This window comes from Glycine soja, chromosome 19 (assembly GCF_004193775.1).
Source record: "Glycine soja cultivar W05 chromosome 19, ASM419377v2, whole genome shotgun sequence".
Lineage (NCBI taxonomy): Eukaryota > Viridiplantae > Streptophyta > Magnoliopsida > Fabales > Fabaceae > Glycine > Glycine soja.
Genome location: NC_041020.1, coordinates 42,168,533 through 42,190,172, shown reverse-complemented (window position 1 = coordinate 42,190,172; position 21,640 = coordinate 42,168,533). Strand labels below are relative to the sequence as shown.

Here is a 21,640-nt window from a genome sequence, read left to right as displayed (position 1 = left end):
TAACATAAATCTTAATTAAGATCAACAAATTCGTTAAGAGAAATATATAGTTAGAATCATACATAGTGGATTTACGCTATGTGCATAGGTTAGAAAAATCGAATCGTTTGATAAATGAAGTCAAAACAGGATGACCAACAGTATGATAACCTACTAGCCAAAAATAAAAAAGAAAAAAGAAATACTATAAGAACGTAAAGTTTACAGTATATTGTTTACACAAAGCTCCTTGACCAAAATTAAATGAAGCATCTTAATACCCATAATTGGTACCATATACGGGGCCATAATCTGCAGAAGGCGCATGGCCTGTATGACCACCAGCGCTAGTGGGTGGAGGAGCATAAACTGGAGCAGTTGTTGGATAGGCACTGTAACCTTGGCTGACTGATCCCCCCATAGGATCCTGTGTCGCACTTGCAGCTTCAGCCATGAAATTCTGCATCAAATAGATTGTGGTCATTTCAGATAGATAAACTAAACCAACAAAAAGCACCTTTCCAACAACTGCTAGTTTCAATACCATATTCTGTACCTTCCTAGGATATGCTCAAATTATTTGTATGTCCTATGTCATCAATACTACCATTAAAAAGGAAAGGAAAAAATATAGCAAGAGCGGACATAAAAATGAATGATAATTACAGTCATTTCTGGTGTAATTGTGTTTGAAATTAATGGGCAGGAAGCACATATAGATATATGCAAGAGATTGGAGAAACAAATGACTTGAGCAATTGTATAAATTAATGTTTTATAGCAGGAATTGTGTCCAATAAAGCCAGGAGTCTTTATGGAGATGGATTTACCAACAAAGTCACTGTCTCTCAAAGTTTCAGCAAACAGATACCTATTAGATCACTGTTTCCTTACCAAAATTTGTCAATTTATTGTCTTAGATCCAAAAAGTATCACAACTAAAAAGGAGTTTCAACAGCAGGAATATGGATTGTAGCAGCTAGTGGAGTGGATGAACTATCAATCATAAACATGGTTGGCACCAGAGAAGTGAGGCAAATGGTTTTAGGGTGTAGTATGTTTGTCAGGATTAAAATCTCCATGTATAAATCACATAATCATTCAATTAGTCAAATTAAAATCAACAGCTCGTGTCACGTGGTGCACCAGCACCGACAAAATCAATGACTGCACCATAGACTAACACTTTGCCAACAACGATACAGGTAGCAATACAAGATGTGCTTTTAACTTTAAAATCAAATACCTGAACCAGCTGCTGGGCTGCCTGTATTTGAGAAGAAGTCCCACTTATCTCAACAGTCATCTCCCCTGGCACACCCCTTGTTTCCTGAATTGTAATACTTGCTCCACTAGCACGACGTATATAGCTGATATTTGTGCCCGATGCTCCTATAACAGCATCTGCATATGTAAGAGGAATCTGCATGTGCTGTGTGACCTACACAGTACAGAGAAAATTACATGAACTTGTGATAAAACAAAAGGCTTTGAAAGTGAATAAGAGTCTCTATGACTACAAGCATTCTCAAGTTGGGCAAAAGACGACACCTTAGTTACAACAGATTGTTGTGGTTGTGCACTTGATGAATGAATTCCCATAGAAGCATCCCTTGCATAGGCAGGTGGTGGACCTTGATGAAGGTGTTTGTCCATGGGAGGCAACTCAGTAGGTGGATAATAACTATCATAGTGATGTGAAGGTGGCATATATTGATGATTAGGTGCAAAAGCAGGTCCTCCTCCACCACCACCACCAGCAGGAGCAGGAAACCCTTGAGGAGGAGGACCCCAATTTTGATGCGGTGGCAAATTCTGGTTAACTCTAACATCTGACATTTGCATCTAAAGTTTGGAAGAAGCAAGGAAAAAAATCACGCAGAGAATTGTAAGCAAAGAAACTTGTATAAAAAAAGAACACTAAAACATTGCTGAAACACAAACAATATTGACAAAAAAAAGCCAAGAGACTTGAAAGAAACCTTGAAACCCCTTCTGAATTTAAATCTTTTAACTTTGAAGAAACAAATTTTTTTATAAAAAAGAGGGGGCTTGCCTGCGTTTCAAAAACTCCTACTATGCTGCGGTCAACCAAGAACTTGCGTAAATGAACTGCAATAAGTTCAACTGCCTTGTGAACACCAGCAGATTCCCCTTGTATTTCAACAATACTATCATCTCGCAAAGCAAATATTGGCAGGTTTTCTGTTTAAACATAAACAATACATTATTTGGGCACAATTAAAATTTACAAAACAGTCCAGTAGTTTTAATTCAAAATAGGGTAAATCGTTTTTCTTGTATAATTGTTCATCAAGTACAAGCTAATAAAAAAGTGCCAAGTACAAGCTAATAAAAAAGTGCGGCATTTGACAGTAACTCTTCAAATAAGTAAAGAATAGCAGGTATGAAAAGTGAAAACTAGGGGAACTGGAACGAATAGATCTAGTGACAGATATGCAATAACAATGATTGAATGTAACATAGAATATGCCTAAAAAGACCCAAATAAAAGACCTCCAGAAAAAAGTGATTAAAAGAATATTTATTGATAATTGGTTGCCAACACAAGCAACAATACCCAAAAATAATATACAACAGCAGTGACCAAACCTGATCCAAGAACACGTATAGTGCAACCAGAGCCATCTTGAATGGATTTTATGGTTGATCCCTGCTTCCCAATCAAGCTTCCTGCTTGAGTATCCGCCACTAGAAGCCTGGTAACAACTGATCGCCCAGCAGCCAATGCACTATCTGCAAGGTCACGATCAACATTGATAACTTGCTTATGAACCCTTAACAAACCATCAACAGCAGGTGGTATGGGACAATCTGGCTCTTCTTTTGCAGAAACCATTACCTTTCAAAAGCATCAAATAAAGAGAATTCAGAAACACCAAATACAAAATCATGAGATAGCAAAAATACCAACAGCATACTTGATCAGTTGATCATATTTCAGATTTTAAAGCAAACAATTAATTGATCCATCTCAATGTTCAAAAACATACTTGTTCATCAAAATTGTGATACTAGCAAAGAAAAATCATTGTGTTTTAATTTCATTTCAATTCCTTGGACCCTGTAAATGTCTGTTTCAATGGATTAGCAACCAATTCCAATTCTGGGCAGCTGCCACCCAACTAATTAGATAGATGGATCAAGATAAATTTCAGGTTTATAAGTGTCAATGACATTATCTCCTGAGTCCTAACTTCATCTAATAGTTTCTTCTGTCTTTTTTCTTGTTTTTATCATTTTATTGAGTTTAGGAGTTCTTCAAGGAAATAGTTTCAGGGAGTGTGGCAAGACACCAATCGACCTGAGTTCTGAAGTTACCAGGTACAGTGAAAGCCTCTTGCCATCAAAGTCTGCACAAACTATTTCTGATTGTTAACACACACAACATTTCATCACTTGGAGCTGTTTCCCTGCAACTTGAACTTTGGCTCTTCAATTTGAAGCCACTTTGGTCATTCATATTTGCTTGACAACCTGCACATATCCATTTGGTTACCGAGACAAAAGACATCTCCTTTTTTTGTGTATATTTAATCAGTTTGATAATTTATTATTGTATTTTGTTTCGTTTTAAACATTTTTTGTTTCACTCCCTTGACAACTGTATTTTTTTAAAAAAATAAAATTACTCCACTAGTGTTTGTAAATATCTTACATGTTTTTTATCATAGCACATGATTAATTATATAAGAAGTTTGTTTGACCAAGTAAAAGTCTTCTATATTGAATCACTAGGTATTACATGATTCCCAAAAATATATAGCTCTATTAGTCCAAAGTAACCATGATGGAAGTAAAGGTATGCTTAATCGTATTCAAAGCACCAAGGAGATAAACATAATAAATAAGCATCATATTCTTCAAACAGACACTGATGTATATCCAAGGCCATCCTTCAATACATAAAATAACAGAGAAATCGAAACTCACTGCTCTTTCTGAGATTCCAGGTGGACCGTCAAGAATTTTAATTCGCGCCTTAGTCTCTTCTGTGATTTTCTTTATAAACTCGCCCTTTCGGCCAATAATACTGCCAACCTTTTGCACTGGAACCAACATCCTGAAGACATTCTCTCCAGGCCATCCCGGCCACTTTTTTATTTCATTTCCCTTCGAATCAATCTCGGATCCCTGTTTCGGCAGAGAATCAAAATCCTCAGGCACATCTCCAGCACCATGAACTTCCTCAACATGCTCCTCCGGTGGAGAATCCGCGTCCCCAGCCAAACCTCCAACATCATGTTCATGCCCAACAAAATCATTTTCAGGAAAATTGGCGTCCTCCATCAAATTGCCTGCATCATCTTCATCAGGTAGCAGGTGAGGAAATCCGGAGCTATCAATCACAGTCCCTACATCATGTTCATCAGAATGATTCTGAGGAAAATTAGGGTCCTCAGGCACATATCCTACATCATGTCCATCAAAACCGTGCTCGGCCATGAGTATATTTTCTGCAAAAATAACAACATTTTAGACAGAAATTGAAAATCAGGAAATAACAAAAAAAAAAAAAAAAAACAGAAAATTGCCTTTCGGATTGGACATGAAAACACAATGGAAAATCCCAAATTTTCGAAATTTCAAAAACAAACTTGAATCTGGTGTGCTCGTGAATGAGAACGTGTAGAATTACACAAAAGCCCCAGAAATGATAGTGTGGGAGATGAGGCAGAGAGAGTAATATGAAAAATTAGGGTTGTAAGTAGTTGAGAGTAGTGGTTTAAAGGAACTTACATGGTTGGTGAGATAAGTGACGGATATGGAGCCGCTCAGAATTTAGGTTTTGCAAGAATGGGATGAGAAGAATAAAGAGAGACAGAGGCCCGGAAACAAGATGGATTTATATTAGATAATTTCGTTCCCAGCCACGTGTTGTTATCCAAGTTTGGCGCTTTCTTACTTTTTTTTTTTTTCCTTTCTCGTTTGGATTTTTAAATCCTCATTTTATGTGAAAAAATGTGTAATTTTGTCTTAGAAGAACAAAATAATTGAAACTTTATTAGCCACTAATATTTTAGTTTTTGTCATATAATATATAATATAGAGAGATTTTAAATTTTTATTTTATATAACTTAATTTTTTAATAAATAAATATTTTAAAATTTATAAATTATATTTTAGATTTATGATAAATAATTATATTGTCATACAAGTTTATGTTTAATTATTCATAATGTGTTTTAAAAAATAGTAAGAAGGTTTCATAAAAACTCTCTCGTTGAATAAAAACTCTTAAAAAAACACTTTCATTGGAAAAGGCTCGTAAAAATATACTTATTTAAAATAGTTATTCTAATTTATACATAAAGATGATTTTAAATTTGTAAGATGATTTTAAAAAATAAAACTAAGGGGGTGTATTGGATTAAGATTTCAAAGAATTTTAAAAGACTTTTTTATGATTAAAAAGTCTTGTGGTATTCAATCAAGACTTTTATAAAATATAAACAAATCTTGTGGTATTCAATTAAGACAATAAAGATTTTTTTTTTCAGGGCAACAAAATCTGTTGGTATTCAATTGAGATTTCTTACCACTTTTAAAATGTCTTTTGGTATTCAAAAGTAAATAGATTTTGATGGATTCTTTTGTGGAATGGATTTTGAGAGACTTTTTAGTTAGAAATACAGATAAAATACTCCTCCAACAATCTCACTCAAACCCTTGAGACTTTTCATAATCTTCCAAAGACTTTTTCTTCTCCTGCCGAACAAGACACAAACCTACCAGGTTCATTCTCTTACAACTTTTCAATCAATTTTACCTATTTTTTTAATGGCAATCGATAGTCAATATTGTTCATACTATATGTATATTACGCAAATCAAAAGAAAAGGGTGTTGTATATGCTTCAAGATTTCGTATTCATATTGTTTTCAACGTCCAGGCAATGAATATGCATCAAAAGAATGTCAATTGATATGCATCAAGATTTCATATTGCTTTTTTTTTAGTACTGTATATGCAAATCAAAATAAAAAACTCTTTTTTTTTTTTGCTTCTTCAACTTGTTTTTTTACAACGTCCATTATTATTATTATTATTTTTTTGTGTTATTATTAAAATGTTAATTATTAATGTGTTATTATTATTTTTTTGACAGCGTGTTATTATTATTATTATTGTGTTAATAATTTTTTAATTGTTATTGTGTTATTATTATTGTTATTTTGTTAATAGTTTTTTTTTAAATGATTTTATGATATATGAGTATTATTTTTATGGAAAATGCTAACATGTGCCCTTAAGACACTTGTTAGTGTATTATGTATAGAAATTTTGTATTGAAAGTTGTGCAATTTACTTTTTTAAAAGTCAAAAATTGTTGTTTTTAAGACATAGTTACTATTGGAAGTATCCTTAACATGTGCCCTAAGTGCGCATGTTAGCACAAGCAGAGCTTGTGTTGGCATGTGTTGGCATGTGCAGCACTTCATAATTTTCTTCGCAAAGAATGTCGTTCTGATGAATTTCCAGTGGAACCTACTGACGAGTCTTCATCTTCATCTTCAGTGTTATCAAATTACGAAGACAATGATCATGAACCCATTGTTCAAACACAAGAGCAGGAACGAGAAGATGCTAATATATGGAGGACTAATATAAGTTCAGATATGTGGAGAAATGCTAATAATTAGGCGAACATGAAGTGAGAATCACTTTGTTATTATTTTTTTAGGCAATAATGACTTTGTTATTAAAAGGTTTAAAATTTCTATCGTTTTTATTTTCTTTATTCAAACATTATAATTTATTTATCATCTTTTTCATTCACTTTTGTAACTTCGTTATTTTTTTGTTTAAAATGTATTAATCTTTCAAAATCTTAAAAATCTATAAAGTACTTTGAAATCTTAAAAATCTGTGTTAGAAATCCATTAAAATCTTGGGTTAAGAATCCTGATTGTAAAAAGTCTTTTAAAATCCCACAAAATCAATACAACCCCACATAATCTTTTAAAATCTTCAAGATTGTTTTTGTCAAAATATTCTCTCAAAATCCCAATACACCCCCTAAGTCATGGAATCTAAAACTGAATTAGTAAATTTTAACTTTGTATGGTAAGATTGAATTCTTAGTTTTTTTTAAAAAAAAAAATAAGATTGTTTTTATTCATATTTTTTCACATAATTTGGTGTAATTTTTTTAAAATGAAAAGAATATAAAATCCTTTTAATTTTAAAAGACTATTTATGGGATAAGGGAATTTTGATGTTCTTCATAGGTTTAAATTGCAGGATCAATCACATACCTTACAATCTCAAGAAGACGCGTTATATATAAAGTTTTTGTCAACTTGTCGTTATGTTTCATTTAAAAAACTTGGAGATTCAACTACAAAAAAGATAGGTAATCCAGCATTCTTTTGTTTTGTTTTGACTTTTTCATAATTTTTATTTTTACATCGAAAATTAGATAAATCTTTATTTCAATTGTAATTATTCTTTTTATTTTAATTTGTTGGGAAATGAGCCCCAATAATTAGGTATGAAAGCTATAATTCTAAATCACAATCAAATTTATGAAAACATTGATTTATACATTTTTCTTAGTGTCAACTTTAAGAATTATTTTTTCACTATTTTGTTAGAAAACTCCTTAAAGTTCTTATGAAAAAAGGTTAAATAATTTTTTATTATCTTAATTGAAGTAATGAGCATCCAATATAGAGGGTTTATTACTTCAACTAGTTCCCATGTTCTTCAAATGGATCTTTTAGTTGTTACAAGGGTTGCCCAAAGGTAATATATAAGGCATATTCAGTAAAACTTACAAGTAAATCAGATATAGAGATAACAATTAGGGTTGTTGTTTTCATTATTATAATTCTAAAGTTTCAAAATCATAATAGATCTATGAGAAAAAATTCTTATATTTATAGTGAAATGGTATACAAAGTCAACAAATCTAAATGAATAAAAAATAATATTTATGATCACACAAATTATTAAAGATAATTCCAAATTTAGTCCAAGACAAAGTTTTGTAGGAGATTTATTGAAACCATTAAATTTAAAATATGATAAAGTAGCTCCAAGGTGAGATATTACTCCTTTGATTGGTGTTGCAATGGCTTTATTTATGATATTTCTATCTATTGTTTTGGACATTTATAATTCATCCAAGTTTGAACTACCAGCTGAGTTTGAGGTTTTAGAAACATTGAAAGTTTCTAATTTTTTCCTTATTATGGTGAAAAAAACACTAATGACTCGGGGGCGAGTCTTCTTCAACTTGACGGGGAAAACTATAAATAAAGGAACATGTTTTGGCTGTAGTTTTTTTGGGTAAATTTCTTTATAAATGTCGTAAAAGAGAGGGGCTTTCAGCAACATGTAAGGGAAATGCCCTGGTATTGAAGTTAGCAGATAGATAGGGCGACGGGTGGAGGGAGCTGAGGGAGCTTCACTTTTTACACTCTTTTCTTGTAACACATTATTTATTTACTTATTTTACATTTTCCTTATTTTTTATATTCTATAAATTAACATCTGAAAATATAAAAAAAAATCAAAAACTAATTTTCGGAATAAAAAGCCCCTTACTGTTTTTTTTATCTAAACCCCTAATATATGTTTAATCACATAGGATGTGTCTTTCTTCTTGGTGGATTCTTTCTCCAATATACTTAAGAAGATCGTGGGTATCGCTATTAATTATAACTATTAACATTATAGTTGTTATTTAAACCCCTCAACCAAAATGAAACAACAACAATATCTTTTTTTTATTCAATTTTGCATAAAACAAGTTTCCGTTATGTTAAGTCTTATTTGGGGTGGTTGTAAGTTTTTTATTTTTGATTTTCAAATACAATTTTCAAAATAAAATGTGTTTGACAAAAATAAAGTTTAATTGATTTTTAACTCAATTTCAAAACAGTTTCACATTCATTATTAAAATCAAGAAAAAAAGGTTTTTGTAAATTTGATTTTTAGTTTTAAAAAAACACCTTATAACCACCATCACCATACCACCACTATTCCACCACGACCACCACCACTGCACTGTCGCATAACCATTACCATTATCGCCTCCACCATTTTATCACCACTACCATTACACCTCACCTTTGCCACCATTATCACCATTATTGTCGCCTCCACCATCACTACCATTATTCCATCCTACCATCGTTGTCACCACTGTCATTCCACCATAGTTAACGTCATCATTATCATTATCACTATTTCATCGTTATCATCGCCACTTTTTCACTGTATCCATCGTTATTGTTGTCGTCATTACCACTAGTCCACCCCCACCACCACCCATAATTTAAAAAATCAAATTGATGATTGTCCCGATCAAGGTATTGGATCAATGGTCGAACCAGCTGGTCACTAATTGACCTGGATGATCCGATTTATATTAAAAATATATAAAACTTTATACCTAACCTTAATTGACCCGCATGACCCAACGTGTTTCCTCCCTTAGGCGTGTTCAAGCTCAATCAGTGGGTCACTAGTTTAATTGCAAACCTAAGCAGGTCATACCAAGTTGCATTAATTCCAATACATGGTTGATCCAGTAAACAACTCGACTCGGCCAGACTTCAGGGTCGCGATTAAGTCGATTTGACCAATTGGATTGGTCTAGGTTTTAAAACACAATTATCACCATTCAACCGCTACTATCATCACCGTCACCATACCACCACTATCATCACCATCGTCACCGCCCCTATTCCATCTCACCATTATCATCATTTTCATCGACATCACTATTATTGCAACCATCGTCATCGTTGTCACTCCTATTTTGCTACTTCTACCACTGTCATTATTTCATAATAGATCGAGATAAGATAAAACAGTTGACTCATTTTATTTATCTTCAATTTCTAACATCTTCTCAAAAACTAAAAATAAAGAATAAACCAAAACTTAAAACTAAATATGATTTTGATTTATAAAAATTTCAAAACTAAAAATGAGAAATCACCTCAAATGGAACCTTAATTTTTTTTTAAGAAACTAACACAATGATAACTAGATTGGTGTGAATTCAAAATACACAAGGACATTCATGTTACCGGATATTTATCTTCGTTATGTAAACTTTTTAATACAAAAAAAATTAACATAATATGAACTTATGTTTGTTGTGTATTAGTTTGAATTCACAACGGAAGAAAGGTTTTATTGTTATGTTTTTTTAGAAAAAAATGAACATAATGAAAACTTGTATTTTTGTCAAAAAAATGAATAAATAAAAGCGAAAAGTTGGAGGGATTAAATAGCAAAAGAGGTGTCAATAACAATGCCCAACGATCACGTAGGTCGTGATTCGCGTCACAAGTAACAAGGCCCACTGAACTAGTTTGCATTATTTCTTCCGCTGTTGCAGCTTATTTGTTACTGCGAACTTCTTTCTGGGCTATCTGGTGAGTGCCTACAAGACGTTACATTTTACCCGAAAAAGAAAAAAAAAAAATCTTCTTTTGACACAAGTTACTGAGTAATACAAAGATTTGATAATTTACAGATTTTTTTTAACATAGGTCAAATCATTAAGCTCCTTTTAATCCACATAAATCAGCAAATAGCCATCATCATCTTATCCGTTTTGTATTTTTTTTTAAGTAGTGCTAAATTTTCTCTGTAATATTAATAATTGCTATCAGCAGCAGCAAGCTTTCAGGCTTAAGTTGCATTGCATGTCCTTCTTAATTTTTTTGGAAGGAAGCACAAAGAAACCCCGATAGCAAGCAGTTTTTATTTTATTTTATTTTATGTGTGTAAAGAAACACCCAAGATGCAAAATTTACTGATAAACTCAGTGTGGGCATAGAAGGCCATTTTAGACATTCTAATCAGGCTGTCTTGTAAGCTATTGGCATTAAAGGACTTTGTTACCTGAATTGTAGAGTTCAAGTTTTGCCAATAAAAGCAATGAGGAAACATGAAGCAAAGCCCCACTGCTTGAAATGGCTGAGCAGAGGATTCGGGTATGGCGGTATGCTATGGAGTTATTCAAGAAAGTGATCCTACATTTGCGATGATGAAGCTTAGCAATGATTATGACAAACACTGTCGGCCAAGAAGAAAAATTATGACAAACATTAACAACCATTGACCATATAATTATCTCAGCTAAAAATAATAACCGTGTTACTATCATTTTTTTTTCAATGTTCTAAAACAAACTATAATGTTTCAATAATTATGCACGAATGACAACCTGACAAATAATACACTAATGGATTTACCATCTTGACCTGAAGTGATTAATGTTACACAGTTTTCAGGACAATAGGCAAATTAATAAATTCTCTTTGTATCTACCTCAAAAAATGTTAGGATTAATAAATTCTGTCAAAGGTGGCAATAATTGAAACACTCCTAAAAGGTCGGTTCCCAACATGATTTCTTATCATATGCATTGAGGTCATGATTCCATCCCGAATTCTTTTTGTTGGGCTTGTTTGGTGTTAGATTTTTCCATTGCTCTTGGAGTTACATCAAGAAAGCTTTATTCTACGAGCATTGCCGGCACAACTGTTGCCATCGCCACCCCCAACAAAATCTCATGTTCGCCTCCTCTGAAAACTTTACTCGTGTATTCCTTCACGTGATGTAGATTTTTGGGACAGACAGGTTTTACTATACTGTGGAGATGTCCTTAACATATTCAATAATGACTTGGTGGAAATCCACCATAAAAGACTTCATGTCCACAATAATTTGATGAGACTTATTTTACACCCTAACATTGCACCTAATTGGTTGACACTATTTATTTATTTTATGTTCATGTATTTTGTGGTACTACCAGTATATTTAATGATATCTCTTTTTTGGCTGACCCAAAATAAACTATTTATTTATTTTATCTCTTTCTTCTTATTTATATTTGTTATTTCTATATTAATTTTGACACTAAAAAAATACCTAGGTTATACTCCTTTTCCTTCTTGACATGCCATATAATTTAGTTATCATTTTCTCTCTTTTATTTATTTTTTCTCCTTGACATAAACTTCTCCATAAGTATCCACGAAACATTTTCCTACCTGTAAAAAAATATATTTTTAGTTCTTATAAAATGAGTGAATTTTAAATTTGGTTCCTGTAAAAAAATCTTTTACTTTAATATCAAAAAATAAAAAATTACTGACTTAAATATTGTAAAATGAGTGAATTTTAGTTTTAACCCCTACAAAAATTATTGTTGGTTTTCATCCTTTCAAAATCCGAAATTACTACTTCTCTTGTTACTAACATTTATTAAAATATATATATTTATTTTAGGAATCTGATACTTAAGCAATTAACAGGTATCATATGATAGTAAGGACAAAAAAATTAATTATCAGATTTTTTTGTATGAAATGTATAGTATTAATCTCTCATGTTTATTTGTTCAAGAAGCGTTTTCCAAACTGTCGCTACCCACCAACTTAAAATATAGAAATTTGAATTTGACTCAATTTCATTTTAAATTGAAATAACACCGGATGGTTCACTTACAACTAGTGAATTGCGTATAAAAATTAAAAAGCAATAAAAGGACAGTTTTTATACATTCAACAAGTCCTGCAGCAAGATCTCTGAAGTTTGACCCACTGGCTTCTATTTCTATATCTACAGAGGGAACAAACATGTGCTGATTTCATAGAGTCATTGTTTTTCCTCTTCTGTTCTGAAATCAAAACACTGAGTACTTATGTATGTTACATTTAGAATATCTTCTTAACCACCAGTTGATCAATTATTTAATTATATGCTTTGCAACTTTTCCCCCCTCCATACATTCTTAGTCTCCACGTTCTGTACATATATGTTTTTTTTTTTTAAGGTACATATATGCTTATACGTATACCCGAAGTTCCAAACCATGGCGAGACCCTCTTCCAAAACCAGTTATTTCTTTCTCTCTCTCCTCTGTCATCTCTTTCGTCTCAGCAATCACTCCATTAAATTTCCAGATTCTAGTTCTCTTCTTTCAACACCATTGTAACAAAATGTTCTGTATTCCTTATACTGACAAAAGGAAACGAAAGAAAAAAGACACTCTTAATCAGATTAAGCGTGAAAAAGAAGCATAATTATTCAAAAACAAATTTCCCTAATCAGATTAAGTGTTCACTCGGTTGCAGCTTTTGAAGTTCGAAACATTTTCTTCAACACCTCCACGTCCTGCTCGTTCTACTTATGCTGCAATGTTAGATATTTGAATTGCAGTAAAACCAAGATTGACCATTTTGATCCATTTAAACTCTTTTGTTTTAAAAAATGTTTTTCAATAATTTTGCTTTTTTGTTTCATGCATTTTTGCTTCCACGCTCAATCCGAGAACATGATTAAGAGTGTTTCTGTTTTCTTTTTTTAGTGTAGAAATATCTAAAGAATTTACAAGGATCTTGAAAGCGATAGAGAAGAATTTGAAAATTTAATGGGATGAGGCGTGAGAGAGGAGAGAAAAAAAAAGTGGGAAAAGAGCGAAATGAGTTTTTTATTTTTTAAAAAGTTAAAGATTAAATTACTATTATATTTCTACATTAAATTTAAAAAAAAACAAAAGAAATGATTAATTTTTCTATCGAATAATCTTGGTGTTGATTGCTGATATATTCATATTGAAAAAATGATATGAATGTATTAGCAAATCCTTTTATATATATAAATTGTAAAACATCTTTTTATTATGAATAAAAAGGGACAACAACCCCTGAGGAGCACTAAAAATGCAAGGAAACACGATTGAACAACAGTCTCTGCCAATAGAGCGTTATAAAAAAAGGAAGGAATAAAATCCAATATCCTAACTTGATCTGCTAAAGACTGATCAAATTTTTGCTATGGCAAATCCTCATGTTGTGAATATTCTTGCTTCGAACAAAAATAGGTACCAAAAACGTGACTATTAATAATAAAATTCATTCTGACCTTTGTTGGAATAGAAAATCATTTATTTTTGTGCAAACAATTCTTGTTGTTAACGAAAGTCCTGTGTATGCAAGCAAGAAACATGGGTGTAGAAATGGAGTCCTAATAATCATATGGTCCAAGAAAGAATCTCCTCGTAAATTTACGTATATAAGGGCCCCCCAAATGTAGAATAATGCATGGCATGGTCATATAGAAAATTATAGCAATAACTCTCTCTCTCCACCTTCTTCCCCTGTTTTTGTCATGCATACATAAAAGTTGAGGGGAATGTGAGTCAGTCTCAAACACGAAAATGAGCACAAAGTTCTTTATTCAGTGTTAAATTGTAAAACAAATCAATCCTCAGGCAAATATATATATATATATATATTAATTGCTTGGCATGCTTCACCAATTATGGAAATAGAACCGGCACCTCTAAGGGTAAATTTGTAGTCACTAGTCAGTTCAAAACTAGGTAAGAACAGACCTTAAATCAGTTCTTAGCTGAAGATGAAAAATAAAGCACAGTTCATACAAAGACCAAATTAAATGGTTGTTATACAGATGAAGTAAAAGTAGAGAAAGTTAAGCACTATCACAAAGTTTCTTTATTGTATATGTTCCCAGAAACTTGAAAAAACATTATACATGAAAAGTATTTAATCACATAACTAGCCTTAATTAAGTCCGTAGTCCGGTAGTCCTGATCAAGCTTGGTTACCTTCCTATCTTTGTACTTTATGATCTTATCCGTAGCCACGAAGAATCAGATTAAAATTAACCTTGTGATTTTAATTTAGAAAATCGTTTACTTGATCCTTAATTAAACGATTTCTGACTCTCAAGTACAAAAGTTCTTAAGCATATACGTTCAATGCAATAAGTGTTATGCTCTTATAAGGAACCATGTGGTGATCAGAACTTGATTCCTGGCATTACATGCTTGAAGTACATCAAATGCCTATTGGATTCATCTGTTTCAACCTTTTCTTTTTGTTCGGTATAGTTTTGATTTCAGCATATATAGAATTAACCAAAAATAAAATAAAATAAAATTGTATTAAAAAAATAACTTAATAATCTGTATATTAGTCCAACAATGGAGCAAATATTTTTCGTTTTCATATGCGTGTGACTACTAAGACAAATGATAATATACAAAACCGTGCATATCACGTGTCAATTTTATGAACTAATCTAATCAAATTTTATTATGATGAAGGATAATAGTATGTTTTTTAACATATTTTTATTATTAACTAAAATTTATTTAAACTTGTAAATTATGAATAAAACTTGTTAATTTATAATAAAAAAAGTGAAATTTGAATAATTCCATGAGTTTTAATAAATTATAAAAAATGAAAATATATGTGTGTTAAAAAAATGTGTTTTGTATAACTATTAATGTCGACAAAGGACAAAGGAATGAAGAACTTCATCAAACGACCACAGAATCAAATCTACGAAAAGACAAAATCAAAAGACACAAAATTTCTCCTTCATTACCGATCCTGTGGTCTCTGGGTGTTTGATTTATGGAAGATATGCAGAATGGTAACAGTCAGAAAATAATTCAAGTCTCATGGGCATCTTTTGATATACATTATCTCTATTTATTTATTAAATTAATTCCTCATGCAATGTGAATAAAATTACGATGACTTTCACCCCTAACATAGCTCAATCCTGTTCAGATGATGATGCCAAATTCAGTTTTACTCAGATCATCGTAGCCACTTTCATTGGGTTGATATTTGTCGTGGTCTTCCATTTTGGTCTGAAACAGACTAGAGATCGAAAGATCATCCCACGTATAAGATTGTCACGCGCAGGTCACGTCCCAAAGCTTGAAAGGTTTTCCCATTACGTAGGTAATAACATATTCTTTTCAATTTTTTTTTCTTTCAATTAAACGCATGGATCAGCATACGGTGACAAATATAAAAAATGCATCATTTGGAAGATTAAGATGGAAATGGTGTGCTCTTTTTGAAACAATATCAATTGAATTGGCTTGAATAAAATATGCATAGTTTCCTACTATTCAGCATTTTCCTAATGCAAAATTATCTGATTTGTTGCAGCTAGGCAAATGGGGTTCAAAGATAGGAGAAGTTGTCCTCATCTATGTAGATTGGCTTCTGAATACATAAGGAAATACGAGGGATTTGAAGATGATATATACGCTTTCTTTGAGAATGAACCAGATGCTGATTCACTTTATGTGAAGCTCGTAGAGGAGTTTGAGAGATGCATTCTTAGTTACTTAGGTTTCTATTGGAACTATGGTGATCTAATTATGAGTCAGGTATTGGGGTGTTATAGTCATATAATAATTAATCTAAAATGGCTTGTGTATACATCAATACTAGGTAAAACTATGCTTTTTTGGCTTTGTAGGTATTGACCTCGGAAAATGAGCCAAAAAAGAACCTCAAGAACATAGTTATGGCAGCAACTAGGTGTGTATTTCTATATATTGTTCTCTAAGAATACTAAGTGCATGTTCGGTTTACAGAGACACGTGTTGCAACCTAATCCAATGGATAAAAACAATGATCAAGATCCTTTTGCAAAAGTATTTTTGCCTCAAACATATTTTTTCACCTTACTTCCAAACATGCAAAAAGATAAACCATCTTTGGAAAGTTGACTGAGATCAGGTGTTTTGTAACAGGAACAGGAGGACATAATAGGTGATAAGAGAAATTGTCGATTAACCTGCCATTTTCTTGTGACCTCGCTTTTCTACATCAATAGCTTCCATAAGCACCTTGATTCATTATTCTTATATATCTTAAAAACCTATTGTATATAAAGATTTTACCATTCAAGTTTTCATAAGCTAGAATCTAATCCAAATTTGACTTATATATATGTCTTCCTATATTAGTTTTTCTTTTCCCAAAGAAGAAATGTTAAAAACCGCTCTTCAAATGCTTTTTGTTCAAATTATTAGCATGATGAAATTCTACAAAAAGTTAATGATACATAAGAATGAAACAATAACAATAAGATGTTATTTTCTATCCCCTTAAATGGTGCCACTATGCAAATGGTTCCATAGTTGGAATTATACTAATGGATAGTTAAATGATTTACAATTTATCAATGTTTTCAGAGAACCAAAAATTGTGTTTGAAAGGGTTGGTTCAACATCTCTTTTTTCTGAGGTAAATACTATTCATTGCACAGGGAACAAAGGTTCGAGAGACTTGCCAAGAATCTGAAGGTAGCTAGAGTTTTTAATACATTAGTAGAGGAGATGAAAGCAATGGGAGTAGCTACAAGTGATGACTCTCGATGCACAGAGGTGATGGCCCCAGTAGCTCATAGCGATAGGAGTCCAGTGCTTCTCTTAATGGGTGGAGGTATGGGTGCTGGCAAAAGCACCGTGCTCAAAGATATTCTCAAAGAGTAAGACCTTGTTTGTTTAGTGTTTTTAAAAACAGTTTTATGTTTTTTTAAATTTGTTTGTTCCCTAAACACATTTGAAAGTGTTTGTATATTGAGCACATTCTGTTTTTCAAAAGTTTGTTCTTGAACAGAGTATTTAAAGAAAACATCTTTCAACTGTTTTTGTTTTCTGGATTTTAAAACTTATTTTGAAAATAATTTTCCAAACTTAATAAATGTTTGATGAAAAGTTGATAGCTCAGTAGTGTAATATTGTTTTAGAAAACAATTTTTAAAACAAAACGTGAGAAGGGAATTGAACAAGCTTTAGCCTGTGTTTTGGATGAGGAATTTTCACATGGCAGAGAATTTTAAATGCATAGTAATTTAATTGAAAGCAATTAAATTCCAATCAATTACAAAAATAACTTGTTTGGATTATAAAATTTTGCAATGTTTCGTGTCATTTTCTTCTCTCTCCTCGCGTGCTTTGTCTCTCTAGCACACTTTCAATCATCAATCACATTGCAACACAAATCTCCTCATGGAAATTGAATCTTGAAAACTTCAACAAATTTCAAGTTATCTTTTGGTAAGGAAGCATATTCATTCACAGCCACTTCTAGTCATTAATGGAGGTGTTCACATGGTCAAGGCCTTGCAGAAATTGGTGGCATTGACGACGGTGACGATGCAACAAAGGTTTTTCATGGTGTTGATGCCTAGGCAGTGAATGGAACTTTCATAGAGTGGAGGCACAACGGTGGAACTCAAGCTTGAATGACTTAGCCTTGTCAACCACTGTGCGAACTTGTTTTTCTTCTGCCACTGCTATCTCCGTCACATCAATCAACTACTAAGTCGCTGAAAAAATGGAAGGGATAAAATGGCGAAAGATGAGGTTGGGGACAACAAATCTGTGTTTCATCAAAAGAAGATGGAGAGTGAGGAATTTTTGAAATCCCACCTATTTTAGGGAAATTTCAAATTCCTAATCTTAACAGAATAAAAAATTTGGAGAATTCTTCAAATTAAACATCCAAAACTGAACATTTTAATTGCCAGCAATTAAAATACCCTAAAAAAAATACATTATCCTCTTTAAATGCTTCATCCAAACACAGGGTAAAGTTTTTATATTGAAGAAAATTCACTACTGTGAACTTCAGTGCACATTCATATGTTTACATTAAGGCTGGAAAAAGTTAAAAGGTCAATAGTCTAAGCCTAAGCAAGTCCATAAATATGTATGCTTACATATACAGATGATATCTAAGTTAGTTTTTTAAAAAGGAAGTTCATAAATGTTGTTTCCTTGTTTCAACCATCATTTATGCTACTTATACTTTTTAACTCATACAGTCTCACAGTGAATAAACAGCAATAGTCTAATGATGTTTTTTCTAAATGAAATTTGAACAGACCTTTCTGGGCAGGAGCAGCCGCAAATGCTGTAATCATTGAGGCAGATGCCTTCAAAGAATCAGATGTCATCTATAAGGCCCTTAGCTCAAGAGGTCACCATGACATGATTCAAACAGCAGAACTGGTTGAGACTCTTTAATTTTCTACTCTTGTCTTTGTAATAAGTAGGAATCAGTACATGTTAGAGTAGCATGCAATCCCAATTCTTTTTTATATGGTGACTAGTTTGAGTCCAAATTGATCGAATCTGGCACACTTTCACAGTTATATTGCATTGCTTGATTTGTTCTAAACAGGTACATCAAGCATCCACAGATGCGGCCTCATCCCTCCTAGTAACAGCATTAAACGAAGGACGAGATGTTATTATGGATGGCACACTTTCCTGGGTGCCATTTGTTGTGCAGACAATAACAATGGCTAGGAATGTTCACCGTCGCCGTTACCGCATGGGAGAAGGCTATAGGCTGAAGGAGGATGGAACTGTAATTGAAAACTATTGGGAAAGAATTAAAGACGAAGAACCTGAACAAGTTGGAGGCAAAAAGAGAAAACCATATAGGATAGAACTGGTTGGAGTAGTATGTGATGCTTATCTTGCAGTTGTCAGAGGCATAAGGTCATATTCAACATTTCAATTTGACAGCGTTACCAAACTAAAATTCTTCAATTCCGATGAAATTGGATTCCACTTGGAGATTAACCACTAAATTTGAATATGAACAGGAGAGCTATCATGTGCAGAAGAGCAGTGAGAATAAAGTCACAGTTGAAATCCCACAGGAGATTTGCTGAGGCATTTATGACTTACTGTCAACTAGTAGATAATGCACGACTATACTTCACAAACGCATTAGAAGGCCCAGCTAAGGTACACATTTCCCTCTATCTTCCTCACACTCCTTTTCAAATGACGCAAACCTTACAATGCACTCGTTTTCTGTGGAGATAGTGTCAAAATTTGTCTTTGGTATATACAAATGATTGGTCATGTCTAACTTACCATAGGTAATAATGGAGTTAAACAATCTTATATAATATGAAGTTATAAGGTTGGCTTAGTGATTAAAGAAAGAAAAAAGGAGGAGGAGATCGTGAGTTCGAATTCCTTTTACTAACAATTAATATTGACCGATAAAAAAATATCTTATAATATGTCTGATTGTGCAACTTTCTTAAAGTATCAACTGTCTTAAAGTGCATAAAAAAATTATACCACTAGTTTACAATAAGATTGTCTAACCTCATTTTTTTTCTTGGAATAAGTTAGACAACTCCACAAATGATTGACGCAAGTGATAGTGCATAATAAAACTTGGATCCCACCATTTTCCTATCAGCAATTTACTGTCATGAATGAAACTAGTGCGTATCAGTAGGAGAAAAATAGGGACAACAGTCAACAAGAGCTAAAAGATAAAAAATAATAAGGCACTCATCTCTCTTGTGTTTATTTTTCTCCGGGTGGAACTGTCTAATACAATGCCACATTTTAATTTCGATGATACACACTCAGTAAAACTTTGATGCATTGTACTATAAATGTTTATATCAATGCACTACTCAATTCATTAATGTTGTCTCTATAATGGCTTCTAATTTGGTGTGCCTTCAACATCTATTACTGGCCTCATAACTGGTAAAGTTGATAGGATGGAAAGATAGAGACAAGACACTGCTTGTTGATCCAGATGAATTCGACTGTATGAAGAGGCTAGCCAAGTTGAATGAAGATGCCAACTCCATTTATGAACTTTACAAGCACCCCAACCCAGCTTGTGAAGCTGGATCAGTATGGAAAGACATTGTATTATCTCCTTCAAGGTTGAACATCCAACAGGAGCTCAAGTATTCGATCCAAAAAATTGAAAGCATGAACTATAATAACGTCACCATGGAGAACAGATGAAATTCTTCAACCTTCGACTTTAAGACAAGGATCATGAGATGAAGCACCAAAGAATAGGCAAGAGAAGCAACCTGCAAAAGTTTGCAGCCGAGAAGACTTCATGTTTTAGCAACGTTGATTACCATACGTGTATAAACACATACTAGCATTTAGTCTTAATCTTACAGGATGTTTTTATTTAATTATCTAACAGGAACTTGTGAACACAGATATTTCTTAAGATGCAGTTAATATCCAGACACAACTTAGTGATCAAAATGATCAATCAATTAAACACCACTTTTGGGGGAAATTCTTTTATTCTTGAGAATGAGGATCTTCCTCCCGAAAACATATCCATCATATTTCTAACCTATATCCCCTTTTGAAAGCATGAATTTTTACATTTATTACGCAAAAACTCCCTCTATTTCTAAAACCAACACAAAATTTTGGATTCTTTTTATCAAAATTCACACCCTCTCTCCTATTTATATTCATAAAGATTTTAAGTGTGTCCATTTTTATATGAAAATATGAAGAAAAAATACAGATAATATATATTATGATCAACCTAACATTTAATTCTAATCAGAAAGAAAAGGTCAAAGAGAGTGAAACTTTTGCATTCCTTTAATATCTAAAATGAGAGCGGCAGTTGTGGCTGGCAGGCCATGTATTTTGATGCAGACTGAAAAAAGAAAATTGTAGTTTCGGGGCAATTAGTAAGTTTTGAAATTGGATATCTTTCAAAATGAAAAAAAAAAATTGACTGAAAAGGTATATGATTTTTTTTATTAAAATTACGAATTTACATGTACTATATTAATATGATTTTGAATATATAATTTCAACTTATGTTTATAAACTAAATTTATATTAGTTAATAATAAAAGAATATTTATTAAAATTTTAATAATTATTCTTTACTGATTTTTATTAATATGATAATTCAATTATAATATTATATAAAAATGATAACTTTTATTATTATTTTGTATTCTGTACTTTTAAATTTAATATTATCTAATTTATTTATT

The 21,640-nt window shown here is 32.3% G+C and overlaps 2 protein-coding genes across 3 annotated transcripts; one reads left to right on the top strand and one right to left on the bottom strand.

Moving 5' to 3' along the window:
- Positions 1-29: 29 nt before the first annotated feature.
- On the bottom strand, positions 30-4,850 carry LOC114400818 (flowering locus K homology domain-like). Of its 2 annotated transcripts, none has more exons than XM_028363459.1 (7): positions 4,741-4,850; positions 3,934-4,457; positions 2,593-2,842; positions 2,036-2,184; positions 1,531-1,824; positions 1,226-1,420; positions 30-439 (listed from the first exon to the last, which is right to left on the bottom strand). In XM_028363459.1, exons 2-7 carry the CDS (start codon positions 4,444-4,446, stop codon positions 254-256), a joined length of 1,587 nt encoding a protein of 528 aa, XP_028219260.1. In that variant the 5' UTR covers positions 4,447-4,457; positions 4,741-4,850; the 3' UTR covers positions 30-253. The 2 variants fall into 2 exon arrangements, with proteins under 2 accessions (XP_028219260.1, XP_028219259.1); XM_028363458.1 differs by lacking the exon at positions 4,741-4,850 and adding an exon at positions 4,536-4,670.
- A 12,246-nt stretch (positions 4,851-17,096) lies between these two features.
- LOC114398343 lies at positions 17,097-20,852 on the top strand. Its single transcript, XM_028360530.1, has 5 exons — positions 17,097-17,308; positions 18,710-18,836; positions 19,009-19,331; positions 19,439-19,583; positions 20,358-20,852. The coding sequence occupies exons 1-5, from the start codon at positions 17,157-17,159 to the stop codon at positions 20,619-20,621; spliced, it is 1,011 nt and encodes a 336-aa protein (XP_028216331.1). The 5' UTR covers positions 17,097-17,156; the 3' UTR covers positions 20,622-20,852.
- The last annotated feature ends 788 nt before the right edge of the window (positions 20,853-21,640 follow it).

What these genes read in the sequence shown, in the direction of transcription:
- LOC114400818 (XM_028363458.1), bottom strand. An exon ending in TATACGTGTTCTTGGATCAG is followed by an intron (nt 2,185 to 2,592) that starts GTTTGGTCACTG and finishes ATGTTTAAACAG; the next exon opens with AAAACCTGCCAATATTTGCT. An exon ending in AACAATCTGTTGTAACTAAG is followed by an intron (nt 1,421 to 1,530) that starts GTGTCGTCTTTT and finishes TGTACTGTGTAG; the next exon opens with GTCACACAGCACATGCAGAT.
- LOC114398343 (XM_028360530.1), top strand. Translation starts at nt 17,157, where the DNA reads ATGAAAGCAATGGGAGTAGCTACAAGTGATGACTCTCGATGCACAGAG. An exon ending in CTCAAAGATATTCTCAAAGA is followed by an intron (nt 17,309 to 18,709) that starts GTAAGACCTTGT and finishes AAATTTGAACAG; the next exon opens with ACCTTTCTGGGCAGGAGCAG. An exon ending in TGATTCAAACAGCAGAACTG is followed by an intron (nt 18,837 to 19,008) that starts GTTGAGACTCTT and finishes TGTTCTAAACAG; the next exon opens with GTACATCAAGCATCCACAGA.